This window comes from Myxine glutinosa, chromosome 4 (genome assembly GCF_964187855.1).
Source record: "Myxine glutinosa chromosome 4, kmMyxGlut1.1, whole genome shotgun sequence".
Classification (NCBI taxonomy): domain Eukaryota; kingdom Metazoa; phylum Chordata; class Myxini; order Myxiniformes; family Myxinidae; genus Myxine; species Myxine glutinosa.
The window spans coordinates 49,463,477-49,477,795 of record NC_136264.1 but is presented as its reverse complement, the minus strand read 5'-3'; the positions used below and the strand labels follow the sequence as shown (position 1 = coordinate 49,477,795).

Below are 14,319 nucleotides of genomic sequence, written 5' to 3'. Positions count from 1 at the left end.
TTGAGGGGACATACATACATCCACACATGGACAAACACTGTTCTAAACGGCTCTGCCCGATGGGCTACGCCGTAAAAATTATATTAGCGGGATCTAAATCCGGATCTTCACCAAAATCTAATCATTTCGTCCTTGTCACATACGCTACATCTCTGCCAAATTTCGTAGGAATCCCTCCACAACTTTTTGAGATATATTTTTCACAAACGGACAAAGACAGGGGTGAATTCATAACCTCCATCCATCCACCTTTGGTGGCGGCTGTAATTAAGACAAGTCAGGAGACGACGATGGTTCACGAGCGAGCGGTATTCAATGACAAAGGATGGACTATAACCGAAACAGGACCAGACAGGCCAGGCCCGGAAATGTCAAAAAGAATGTTACTGACCTTGACATGAGATAGAAAATAATGTATAATCAGTTATGAGGTTAGTTAGCTACACAATACCGAAAATTCGGTGAAAAAAGAAATGAAAAAAAATGTAAAAATTAAAAATATGAAAAATCGAGCTCAGTGGGGCAAGACACATGACATTGGCCTAACCAAATACCGAAACCCCTGTCAGATTCCACCAACTCCCTCGGAGAAGATGTAGTTTGAACTCGATTACCCCTAAAAAGACATCTTTTTCGGGCGTCGCAATCCGCCCACTCTAGGCCGGACACAACTAGATCATGATATCAACCTCCCACCCAAGTTTCATCAAGATCGGATGATATCATCGGGTAGTTATGCTGCGGACAGACAGACACACAGACAGACAGACGCACACACACATGACGAATATAGTGGTCACTTGATAACTCGTGAACCAACAAGTCAGGAGACGACGATGGTTCACGAGCGAGCGGTATTCAATGACGAAGGACGGACTAACTAAAACAGGCCCGGACAGGCCAGGCCTGGAAATGTCAAAACGAAGGTTACTGACCTTGAAATGAGATAGAAAATAATGTATAATCAGTTATGAGGTTAGTTAGCTGCACAATACCGAAAATTGGGTTAGATTCCGACAACTTTGAAAATTTGACCTTTGTGACCTTCAAAGGTCGAAGATTCTGAAATTTGTTGGAAAACTTGTATTTCATGATGTATGTGATAATATAAGATCATGTACGACATTTCACCCTATCAGGAAGCGAACAATATAATAAAACCATCAAAAGTCGACTTTTCTAAATTTCGTGACCTTGTGACCTTGACCTTGGGGCGAAAATGAAAAAAATCGAGCTCCGTGGGGCTAGACACATGACATTGGCCTAACCAAATACCGAAACCCCTGTCAGATTCCACCAAACCCCTCGGAGAAGATGTAGCTTGAACTCGATTAGCCCCATAAAAGACATCTTTTTCGGGCGTCGCAATACGCCCACTCTAGGCCGGACACAACTAGATCATGATATCAACTTCCCACCCAAGTTTCATCAAGATCGGATGATATCATCGGGTAGTTATGCTGCGGACAGACAGACACACACACCTATGACGAATATAGTGGTCACTCTGTTTGACAACTCGTGAACCAATTACAACAGAGCCGCGACGGTCCAAACGGCCGTTTCTGCGCAGCGAATGTTCACTATTTGAATTGTTCCGTTTCCACCAATCACCAATCGTCCAATCCACAAGTCGCTGAGCGCCCCCTCGTGTACTTCAAGCTGATAGTTGGCCAGAGCTTGGCACGTTGAGCACTTGAGCTGCCGGACTTCTTCCGATTCGGTGAGATTGATTTACACTAAGTATGTCCAGCTTAGCAAGAACCGACACAAGGACTCGGAAAGAGTAAAGTCGGGGTTTTGGGTGATTGGAGGAAGTGTCCATAAAACGTGTCCGGCCGTGGAATAGGCGGTTAGGCCTACTCGACTAGTCTAACGTCTCCACAGCCTAGGCTTAGGCCCCATGTTTCTGCACATCTCCAACAGGTAAATACACTCGTGTCCAATATTTTAATCCAACCAGAGATTCGAATCAACAACATTTATGCCGTCTGAGCTGTCACTCGGTTGGAGAGTCTTCTAAAATGGCGGCATAGCAAAAGAATTGCGACTCGCGTGATCGGGAAAAGTGAAAGTCGATAAAACCTCAGAGTACAGTATAACTATAAGTATAAGAAGGTCTTTGGTAGAATGTAAACATGACACTGACAGGTCCAACTCTTGACCTGCCATCTGAGATGCAGTGACGTTAGCAGTGGCTCATTATGCTATTTTCAATATCGTATGGTACAGTTGTACTGTACGAGGAAAGCGAGCTGGATTGTGTGTGTGCGCGCACTGTGTGTGTACTGTGTGTTCTGTGTGTGTGTGTGTACTGCGTGTTCTGTGTACTGCGTGTGTGTGTACTGCGTGTGTGTGTACTCCGTGTGTGTGTACTCCGTGTGTGTGTACTCCGTGTGTGTGTACTGCGTGTGTGTGTACTGCGTGTGTGTGCACTGTGTGTAGTGTGTGTGTGCACGTGTGTCTGTACTGTGTGTCTGTACTGTGTGTCTGTACTGTGTGTGTGTCTGTACTGTGTGTGTCTGTACTGTGTGTGTGTGTCTGTACCGTGTGTGTGTCTGTACTGTGTGTGTGTCTGTACTGTGTGTGCGTCTGTACTGTGTGTGTGTCTGTACTGTGTGTGTCTGTACTGTGTGTGTCTGTACTGTGTGTGTCTGTACTGTGTTTGTGTGTACTGTGTGTGTGTACTGTGTGTGTGTGTGTACTGTGTGTGTCTGTACTGTGTGTGTCTGTACTGTGTGTGTCTGTACTGTGTGTGTCTGTACTGTGTGTGTGTGTACTGTGTGTCTCTGTACTGTGTGTGTGTCTCTGTACTGTGTGTGTGTCTCTGTACTGTGTGTGTGTGTCTCTGTACTGTGTGTGTGTCTCTGTACTGTGTGTGTGTGTCTGTACTGTGTGTGTCTGTACTGTATGTGTCTGTACTGTGTGTGTCTGTACTGTGTGTGTCTGTACTGTATGTGTCTGTACTGTATGTGTCTGTACTGTATGTGTCTGTACTGTATGTGTCTGTACTGTGTGTGTCTGTACTGTGTGTGTGTGTGTGTGTGTGTGTGTGTACTGTGTCTGCAGTGTGTGTGTGTGTGTGTGTGTGTACTGTGTGTGTGTGTCTGTACTGTGTGTCTATGTGTGTACTGTGTGTGTACTGTGTGTCTGTACTGTGTGTGTATGTATGTACTGTGTGTGTGTATGTATGTACTGTGTGTATGTACTGTGTGTGTGTGTGTGTATGTATGTACTGTGTGTGTGTGTGTACTGTGTATGTGTATTTGTATTGTTTGTGTACTCTGTGTGTACTGTGTGTGTGTGTACTGTGTGTTTGTGTAGTCGTGTATGTGTATGTGTATGTGTGTGTGTATTCGTGTGTGTATGTATGTGTGTTGTTGGTTGTTGTTGGTTGTTATCTCCATATACGGGTTTCAGATGATGGAATGGAGCCCTTCCGTGTGTGTGTGTGTGTGTGTGTGTGTGTGTGTGTGTGTGTGTGTGTGTGTGTGTGTGTGTGTGTGTGTGTGTGTGTGTGTGTGTGTGTGTGTGTGTGTGTGTGTGTGTGTGTGTGCGTGCTTGCGTCGGTGCGTGCTTGTGTTGGGGTGTTTGTGGCAGTTTGTTTCTCAGCCAATTATGTGAAATATAAACTTTTTATGCCTTTGCCGCCATGTTTCGGGTCTCCTTCCGTCCGTGGTCAATTTTTGTTACCGCATTAACTTGTGAACCACCGAACATATTTTTTTTATACCAAACTTGGTACAAAGGTGTAGGTATCATGATGTGGAGATGAACTCATTAGATTTTGGGTTCAAAGGGTCAAAAGTTCAATTTCAAAGTTCAAAACTCTAATGAGTTCACGTTTAGCTCAAAGTAGCAGATTTTAGTTACCGCATTAACTTGTGAACTGCTGAAGGGATTTTGACGAAACCTGATATAACTACAGACTAATACAAAAATGAACTGATTACATTTTGGGTTCAAAAGGTCATAGGCCTCAGGTCAAGTGCCATTTAATTGAAAATCTGTTTTCTGCAATAACTTGTGACCCATTCAAGATATTTCAACCATACTTGACACACTTATGGACTGTAATGCAAAGATGATTCAATTTTAGATTGAACAGGTCAAAGGCCCTTTGAAAATTTTTTGTAGATCGTAACTCAAAAGCATCTGATGTTGTCTCTCTCCGACTTATCTCTCTCTCTCTCTCTCTATCTCTCTATCTCTCTATCTCTCTATCTCTCTATCTCTCTATCTCTATCTCTATCTCTATCTCTCTCTATCTGTCTATCTCTCTCCTACTTATCTATCTCTCTCCTACTTATCTATCTCTCTCTCTCTCTCCTACTTATCTATCTCTCTCTCTCTCCTACTTATCTATATCTATCTCTCTCTCTCCTACTTATCTATATCTATCTCTCTCTCTCCTACTTATCTATCTCTCTCTCTCCTACTTATCTATCTCTCTCTATTTCTCTCTCTCTCTCTCTCTCTCTCTCTCTCTCTCTCTCTCTCTCTCTCTCTCTCTCTCTCTCTATATATATATATAGATACAGTGGAACCTTGACTTACGAGTTTAATTCGTTCTGTGACCGAGCTCGTAACTCAATTTGCTCGTTTCTCAAATTAAATTTCCCCACTAAAATGAATTGAAATGCTATTAATCCGTTCCAGCCTGCCAAAAACCACACCAATTTTTTTTTAAATATACAGTATATATATAAATATCTCGCGCTTTATATTTCACCTGTATGCAGCATACAAGTTGGCAGGATGGCCTGGACTGGAGGTACGCACACTTGACTCTAAACTGTCCAGCCTGGGTTTGAATCCCGACCCAGCTATAACCTGTCATGGGTGAATCATCAATGGGTGTACCGCTAAACTGGGCGCTCCGTTTGCGTCCCATTAGTTGTTGGATGTTAAGGATCTCACCGTGTTTTCCACAAAGAGAAGGTGAGCTATCGCCGGCACTCTGAACAAGTTGTGGCCTGGCATGCTCTTCTCCTCTGCCGTTATATACGTCCTCCTCGGCATCTTTTTCCAGAAGAGCCCTGTCTCGTCACAGTTGAAGATTTGCTGGGGGATGTATCGTTCGGCTTCTATCAGTTCGGCAAAAGTTATAATAAAATCTTCAGCTGCCTTCACATCCGAGCTTGCTGCCTCACCATGCCTGACGACGGAGTGAATGCCGCTCCTCTTCTTAAAATTATCAAACCATCCCCGACTGGCTTTGAATGACTCTTCCGATGCCTCGTCCGTTGATGTTCCCGCCGTCTGCTGCACCAAATCCCCGTAAATGTCTCGGGCCTTCTCACACACGATGCTCTCGGTCACGGTATCTCCTGCGAGCTGCTTCTCCGTCAACCACACAAACAACAACTTCTCCATCTCTTCATGGACAGAGGTCCGGAGCTTTGAAATAATCGTAACGCCCTTGGCTGGCGTTATAGCCTTTGTCGACTCCTTCTGCTTCAAAATCGTACATATCGTAGAAGTACTACGATCGTACCGCCTCACCAAGTCGACAACACGCACACCTCGCTCATGTTTTTCGACGATTGCGTGTTTTATATCCAAGCACATCATCCTCTTCTTCTTCTCAGTACTGCCCTTGGCACTCAATTTCTTAGGACCCATGGTTAAAACTAAGAAATTTTCCAAAATGCGAAAACAAAGCAGCAGCTATATACGGCAGAGATGCTTGCACGGCAAGATAACCACGTGACCGGAACCCACCTGGTGGCGGGTGGCGTAAGCTCCAAAATAACCAAAATGCGAAAACAAAGCAGCAGCGATATACGGCAGAGATGCTTGCACGGCAAGATAACCACGTGACCGGAACCCACTTGGTGGCGGGTGGCGGAAGCTCGTAACTCAGATCTCGGCTCGAATCTCAAAGCAATAAACCGCCCGAGCGACGGCTCGTATCTCGGAAAACTCGTAAGTTGGTGCACTCGTAAGTCAGGGTTTCACTGTATATATAATATACACACACATACACACACACATACACACACACATACACACACACATATACACAGTCACGTGAAAAAGTAAGTACACCCCATGAAATGTTTTAAAAAATCTTTTTTAACATATGTGGACATATCAATATTTGATCTTCGTTTAAACAGTATCTACAGACAAAGGTGATCTAATTGAACAAAAAACAATGAAAAATTGACTTTGCAATAATTTACTCAACAAAAAATTGTTGCAGAGCATGCACAATTGCATGCACAGCTCGTTTCAAATCCCCCCCACAACATCTCGATGGGATTTAGATCCGGGCTTTGACTTCACCATTCCAGAACCCTCCATTTCTTTCTTTTCAGCCATTCCTTGGTGGATTTACTGGTATGTTTAGGGTCATTGTCATGTTGCAAGGTCCACCTTCTGTTGAGCTTCAACTTTCCGACAGATGGCCTCACATTATCCTCAAGCACCCTCTGGTACAATGAAGAATTCATAGTGGATTCTATGATGGTGAGCTGCCCAGGCCCTGATGCAGCAAAGCTGCCCCAAACCATAATATTTCCACCACCATGCTTTACAGTTGGTATCAGGTTCTTGTGGTCAAATGCTGTCTTTGGTTTTCGCCAAACATGTCTTCTGGTACTGTGGCCAAATAGCTCTACCTTTGACTCATCTGTCCAGAGCACATTGTTCCAGAAGTGCTGGTATTTGCCTAGGTGTTCATTGGCAAACTTTAGTCTTGCCCTGATGTTCTTTCTGGACAGCAAAGGTTTCCTCCTGGCACACCTCCCATGTAGATCAAATTTGTGCAGCCCCTTTCTAATGGGAGACTCGTGCACTTTGACATCAACAGTGGCAAGAGCTACCTGTAGGTCCCGTGATGACATTCTGGGGTTCTTCGAGACTTCTTTCAGCATCTTGCGGTCTGCTCTCGGGCTGAACTTGCTGGGGCGGCCTGGCCTGAACAAGTTGGCAGTTGTTTGGAATCTTCTCCACTTGCAGATGATCTTCCGGACAGTCGAATGATTGATTTCAAATTGTTTGGAGATCTTTTTAAATCCCTTCCCAGACTCGTAGGCAACTATAACCTTCTTTCTGAAGGCCTCAGAGAGCTCTTTTGATCAAGGCATGGTGATGCTGCACACTTCAACAAAAAGAGCAAACCAAACTAAATGTCTGAGGTTTAAATACGACAGGTTCCTCCAAGATCCTCTCTAACGATGTTCTAATCATTTGTACCTGAGCTGGTGCACCTGATTCTAATTTTAGGTATTTGAAGTAGTGATATATGTAGGGGTGTACTTACTTTTTCCACATGAGAAATTTGCATTTATGTTTATTTAAATTATACAATGGACTACAAAATGTAAATGTTTCATGATATTTGTTATATTATATCACCTTTATCTATCAATATTGTTGAAATGAAGATCAAATAGCTGTATGTTGAAATATGTTGAAAAAGTCAAAACTTTACATGGGGTCTACTTACTTTTTCACGTGACTGTATATATATATATATATATATATATATATATGGAAATATATATATTTATATATATTATATCCATGGTGACGGTGACGGTGCCTGGTGTTGGCTTAGCGGTTAGGGTGCCGCCTTGGGATCCTAGGATCCTGGGTTCGAATCCCGGTCGATCGCTGAATTAACACCAGGGGGGTTGACTCAGCCTGTCATCCTTCCGAGGTCAGCCAATTGAGTACCAGTTCACTGGTAATTCCCTGTGTGTCGCAAGAGGCGACGAACAGGGTTGGCGGAAGGAAGAGCATCCGGCCATAAAACATTGCTTCAAAAAGGGGACCACGGTGCCCGAAAAAGGCCAACCCGTGCTCTGCAGGGAAAAATGGCCTCTAAAGGTGGTCTAAAGGTGGTCATGGTGACGGTGATAACCTGCAGTTAAAGATTCCATGGACTCCATGGAATCTTTAACGTCCACCAACTCAAGCCGGCAGTTGGGAAGTTTTGAGTCGTTTCCACATAAATATAGTATTAGTATTTTAATTTACCACCAAACCTGGAGTTGACAGACTTGGTGGTGCTGGATTGTGGAAAAGTGTTCAACATAATGTTTACTATTGATCTGTTTGGATTTGAGCTGTGTGTGGTGTGAAGCATTTTAAACCACCAGGGCACCATCAAAATGGCCCTCGTGTCTCTACTCCACTGCAATTTAGAGCTGACGTTAAATATCCCAACATGTTCCTTTTTGCAAATGGTGTTGCAGAATACGGTACTGTACTCGGATTCCTCATCCCTCGACAATTATTGTTCGTAATCTGCTGCTTTCAACAAGCAACGTTTTGCCTCACTAATTTGAGTTTGAATTTTGTTCTCGTTCGACGTCTTTATTTTGTTTCCCATCCAGAGATGAGCAAAAGAGGGCAATGATGAAGTCTAACTAACACTCACGACGTCGGCCGCACCTCATTCCCCACGGCGGATATAATCTATTATCGATATACCGCATCAACCCTCGTGGTGCATTACAATGCTTGTACTTTAGTGTATTCTGTCTCACATATCATTAATAAATTAAACTGGCTAAGTGAGTGTACTGGCTACTATGGCGATGTTGAACAAACAATCTAGAGGGGTGGGGGGACCACAGGCTCAAAGCCAGAGGACTACTTTGCAATAATGGGATGTACAGAAGTGCAGAGATCAATGAGGCAAATCTGGGTCATTCCATTGCAGGTTCATCGTGGTTCAGTCTTCCATCATGCCGTTCCCCTGTGGAGGTGCTTTTCCATCACCATCCTCCATAACGGCTTGATCTCCATCTCCATAGAGTCCATCGGCATCATTTCACTCAGGTAAATTACATCGACCTGGTTTGAATGTTTATAAATTTAGCAAATTTATTTTTGTCAAAAAGTGTGTTTTGTTGAGTTCAACTTGCCGTGACATGCATTGGATTTTTTATTGTTTATTCTTGACCCTTATAATCCACGGGTAACATTTATTGCCACATCACCAAATCCTTTACCTGTGCTTATGGGTAATGTGTCCAGTAGAATTTGAGCATGGCGGACAGTGATGACGAGTATGACCGACGGAGACGCGACAAATTTCGCAGAGAGCGCAGCGATTATGACCGCTCGCGGGAACGCGATGATCGCCGTCGGGATGACTGGAATGAGCGGTATGTCTCGCTGTACTACTACGCAACGCACTATGACATTGCCATGTAAACATGCAGTTCAACGGTCTTGTGGATTAAAGGGAGGAGCGGGATTTGCCTTTGATGCATAGACTAACTTACAACGGTGTAGGGACTGGGATCGTGGGCGAGATCGGGGTCGGCGCACTGACTATCGAGACTACGACCGTGGCAGGAGGGACCGGTTCAGCCCTCCGCGCCGCGACATGAGCCCTCCGCAAAAGCGCATGCGTCGTGATTGGTGAGCTCGTACTCCTGGGTACAGTTATTTTCTTGTGTAACTGTGATCTCAATTGCATCGATATTTGACATTCGTTAATTCAATCCATTTAAACAATTTCATTCATTTTCATTTATCCATTTGCATCTGCTCAAATTGAAAACGGCTGAGAGGGAGTGCTCCAGCTTGTCTTCAGAATAGTTTTGAATATCAATTGAAGGTTCCCTTTTAATTATGTACCTTCTACATTGCAGACCAACTGTATTCCTTCCATTCTCCATTAGCATTTCTGTCCTTTTCTGCCCCACAGGGATGACCATGGGGAGCCTTTTCGTGGAGGCTACGACATCCCGTATGGTGGCGGGCCTGGCTATGGACCACCTCTTTCCTGGCGCAATCCAGAGCCACACATGATGCCCCAGCATCACAATCCAATGCAAGGCCGGTTAGATTCCCAAAACATTTTGGAAAATTATGCATGGTGGTATGTACAGTCACGTGAAAAAGTAAGTACACCCCATGTAAAGTTTTGCCTTTTTCAACATATTTCAACATATTTCAACATATTTCAACATACAGCTATTTGATCTTCATTTCAACAATATTGATAGATAAAGGTGATATAATATAACAAATATCATGAAACATTTACATTTTGTAGTCCATTGTATAATTTAAATAAACATGAATGCAAATTTCGCATGTGGAAAAAGTAAGTACACCCCTACATTTATCACTACTTCAAAGACCTAAAATTAGAATCAGGTGCACCAGCTCAGGTGCAAATGATTAGAACATCATTAGAGAGGATCTTGGAGGAACCTGTCTTTTTTAAACCTCAGACATTTAGTTTGGATTGCTCTTTGTTGTTGAAGTGTGTGGCGTCACCATGTCTCGATCAAAAGAGCTCTCGGAGGCCTTCAGAAAGAAGGTTATAGATGCCTACGAGTCTCGGAAGGGATTTAAAAAGATCTCCAAACAATTTGAAATCAATCATTCGACTGTCCGGAAGGTCATCTTCAAGTGGAGAAGATTCCAAACAACTGCCAACTTGTTCAGGCCAGGCCGCCCCCAGCAAGTTCAGCCCGAGAGCAGACCACAAGATGCTGAAAGAAGTCTCTAAGAACCCCACAATGTCATCACGGGACCTACAGGTAACTCTTGCCACTGTTGATGTCAAAGTGCATGAGTCTACCATGAGAAAGAGGCTGCACAAATTTGATCTACATGGGAGGTGTGCCAGGAGGAAACCTTTGCTGTCCTGAAAGAACATCAGGGCAAGACTAAAGTTTGCCAATGAACACCTAGGCAAAGACCAGCACTTCTGGAACAATGTGCTCTGGACAGATGAGTCAAAGGTAGAGCTATTTGGCCACAGTACCAGAAGACATGTTTGGCGAAAATCAAAGACAGCATTTGACCACAAGAACCTGATACCAACTGTAAAGCATGGTGGTAGAAATATTATGGTTTTGGGCAGCTTTGCTGCATCAGGCCCTGGGCAGCTCAGCATCATAGAATCCACTATGAATTCTTCATTGTACCAGAGGGTGCTTGAGGATAATGTGAGGCCATCTGTCGGAAATTTGAAGCTCAACCGAAGGTGGACCTTGCAACATGACAATGACCCTAAACATACCAGTAAATCCACCAAGGAATGGCTGAAAAGAAAGAAATGGAGGGTTCTGGAATGGCCAAGTCAAAGCCCGGATCTAAATCCCATCGAGATGTTGTGGGGGGATTTGAAACGAGCTGCGCATGCAAGAAACCCCTCAAACATCGCACAGCTGAAAGAATTCTGCATGGAGGAGTGGGCAAAAATTTCTCTCAGTCGATGTCAGAGACTGGGAGACAGTTTTAAGAAACGCCGACTTGAGGTTGTTTCTGCCAAAGGGGGCAATACCACCTGTTAGAGCCAAGGGTGTACTTACTTTTTCCACATGCGAAATTTGCATTGCTGTTTATTTAAATTATACAATGGACTACAAAATGTAAATGTGTCATGATATTTGTTATATTATATCACCTTTATCTATCAATATTGTTGAAATGAAGATCAAATAGCTGTATGTTGAAATATGTTTAAAAAGTCAAAACTTTTCATGGGGTGTACTTACTTTTTGATGTGACTGTATATATATATATATATATATGTGTGTGTATGTATGTGTATGTATGTATATGTGTGTGTATATATATATATATATATATATATATATATATACATACATACATACATACATACACACACACACACACACACACACACACACAAACAACAACATGCATTTTAAGGCCATTTTCCCTGCTAGAGCAGGAGTTAGCCTTACGGTCCCCATTACAATCTTCTCCATTTTTTCCCTATTTTCTGCATCTCTCCTTGTTAACCCCCTTGCCCGCATTTCTTCTTCCACCACCTTTGGCCAAGTCTTTCCCTAGCCACCCTAGCCGCTAGCCTGGTGTTGGGCTAGCGGCTAGGGTGCCAGCTTAGGATCCAAGGATCCTGGGTTCGAATCCCGGTCGATCGCTGAATTAACGCCAGGGGGGTTGACTCAGCCTGTCATCCTTCCGAGGTCGGCTAATTGAGTACCAGTTAACTGGTAATTCCCTGCTTGTCGTAAAAAGGCGACAAAAAGGGTTGGCGGCAGGAATGGCATCCGGCCGTAAAACATTGCTTCAAAAAGGGGACCAAAAAAACAACAACAACCACGGTCCCCGAAAAAGGCCAACCCCCGCTTTGCGGGGAAAAATGGCCTCTAAAGGTGGGGGTTTTTTTTTTTTTCTCGGTCTTCCCCGTCCTCTACTTCCTTCTACATTCATTTCCATCACTCTTCTCAACCAGTCACTTTCATCCTTCCTCAACACAAGACCAAGCCATCTCAACCTGTTCCTCTTCACAGCATCAATCACAGGCTCTATTCCCATCATTTTTCGCAATTCATCATTTGGCTTCCTCTCTCTCAACGATACACCACACATCCACCAAACCATTCACATTTCCACCCTCTCCAGCCTTCGTTGCTGCTCTACGTTCATTATCCACGTCTCACTCCCATAAATCATAACACTTCTCTCTCTCTCTCTCTCTCTCACACTTTCACATACTCTCTCTCTCTCTCTCACTCTCTGTCTCTCTCTCTCACACTCTCACATACTCTCTCTCTCTCTCTCTCTCTCTCTCTCTCTCACTCTCTGTCTCTCTCTCTCTCTCTCTCTCTCTCTCTCTCTCTCTCTCTCTCTCTCTCTCTCTCACTCACACTCACACTCACACTCACACACACACACAATCGAAAACCAGGACAACAGGGGCAGGGACCAAGGGTCAACACAACATCAGACAAGGGGAAAACAACACGACTATAATGTACAGGTTCATGAGGGCACACGAGATGATTTGCATGTGATGAGAGGGAAATGGGTTTGAGCCCTTTCTTCCTGTTTCAGGCTCGGTACGGCACCTGAGACCGAGGCTCCGATGGCTTTCCCCGTGATGAAAACGTTCAAGGAATTTCTCCTGTCAATGGCAGATTCTGTGGATGAGACTGAGGCCGTACGGCGCTACAATGCCTACAAAATAGACTTTCGTCGACAACAGCTCCAGGAATTTTTTATGTCCCACAAGGATGAGGAATGGTGAGCTTGTAATTTGCCGGATCCATTCCGATCTCTTGTCCTTCCTCTCCCTGTTTTAGTCTTCCATCTTTGTCGATGTTGCACACGGAATGCTTATAGTTTAGTGTTAAGGCCATCCAAAGTTGGCTTTTCAGTTATAAAGTCTGTGTGGATTGTTCCTACCCACACCCCCCCCCCCCCCCCATCCCCTTGGGCCGGTCAATTTATTGTCCCCCGTCGCACTGCGGAGCGAAAGGGGGACTATGGTTTTCCCTCCGTCCGTGTGTGCGTCCATGCGTGCGAACGTGCGTGCGTAAGCGAAGGACCGAATTCTAATTTGGTGTGTGGGTGCAACCCACGTCAAAATCCAAGATGGCCCCCGCCATGTATGTCTGACGCCATGTATGTCTGAACCTTGTGAGCGGAATATCTTGAAAAATAAGCGAAGTACCAACTTCTAATCTGGTGTGGGGGTGTATATAGGCATAAGGAAGAACGCTATTGAAAATTGGGTCGCCACGTCAAAATCCAAGATGGCCGCCACCATATATATGTCTGAACCTTGTGAGCGGAATATCTTGAAAAATAAGCGAAGTACCAACGTCTAATCTGGTGTGTGGGTGTATCTAGGCATAAGGAAGAACGCTATTCAGAATTAGGTCGCCACATCAAAATCCAAGATGGCCGCCACCATATATATGTCTGAACCTTGTGAGCGAAATATCTTGAAAAATAAACGAACTACTAACTTCTAATCTGGTGTGTGGGTGTATCTACACATAAGGAAGAACGCTATTGAAAATTGCGCCGCTATGCCAAAATCCAAAATGGCCGCCCCCTTATATATGTCTGAACCTTGCGAGCGAAATATCTTGAAAAATAAACGAACTACTAACTTCTAATCTGGTGTGTGGGTGTATCTACGCATAAGGGAGAACAGGGAGAACGCTATTGAAAATTGGGTCGCCACGTCAAAATCCAAGATGGCCACCTTGCGTCTTCCACTTTGTCAACTCACATCACTTCACTGACGGGGGACCTAGGCGTAACGCTTGTTTCTCAACCAATTAATATTAATGTCAGATGCAAGGTCAGGCCTATCATTAACGTAAGTTCAATGGCGACCATTCCAATAAGAGGGAGGGTGATTGTTCCGGCTAATCTCGTGTGATGTTAAGATCATCTCTCGTCCATCGGCATAATCTTGCTTGCCATGGTGGTTAGGGTGCATCAAACGCCCAACTATTTTAAAAAAGATGTTGGATTGATCTGTCCCAAATTTTATTTTGTTCCAATCATAAAATAAAGTTGCTATGCAAAATTTGGTAAGGTTTGGACATCATC

General features: G+C 44.0%; 1 protein-coding gene and 1 long non-coding RNA gene across 17 annotated transcripts in view; both read left to right on the top strand.

Moving 5' to 3' along the window:
• LOC144891704 (uncharacterized) overlaps nucleotides 1–14,319 on the top strand; it is a 1,032,708-nt gene that overhangs the window by 642,860 nt on the left and 375,529 nt on the right. The gene's annotated exons all lie outside the window — the stretch shown is intronic.
• The window catches only part of SRRT (serrate, RNA effector molecule), an 87,472-nt gene continuing 74,758 nt past the window's right edge, over nucleotides 1,606–14,319 (top strand). For 4 of the 16 annotated variants that reach the window (XM_068112267.2, XM_078775675.1, XM_068112263.2 and 1 more), the window contains exons 1-6: nucleotides 1,641–1,723; nucleotides 8,678–8,796; nucleotides 8,998–9,125; nucleotides 9,256–9,384; nucleotides 9,674–9,808; nucleotides 12,808–12,996. In XM_068112267.2, the coding sequence (XP_067968368.2) occupies nucleotides 9,007–9,125; nucleotides 9,256–9,384; nucleotides 9,674–9,808; nucleotides 12,808–12,996 (572 nt within the window). In that variant the 5' untranslated portion in view covers nucleotides 1,641–1,723; nucleotides 8,678–8,796; nucleotides 8,998–9,006. Of the gene's footprint in view, nucleotides 1,927–8,677; nucleotides 8,797–8,994; nucleotides 9,126–9,255; nucleotides 9,385–9,673; nucleotides 9,809–12,807; nucleotides 12,997–14,319 lie in introns of all 16 variants that reach the window. The other 12 variants (XM_078775674.1, XM_078775676.1, XM_078775678.1 and 9 more) reach the window with 10 other exon arrangements.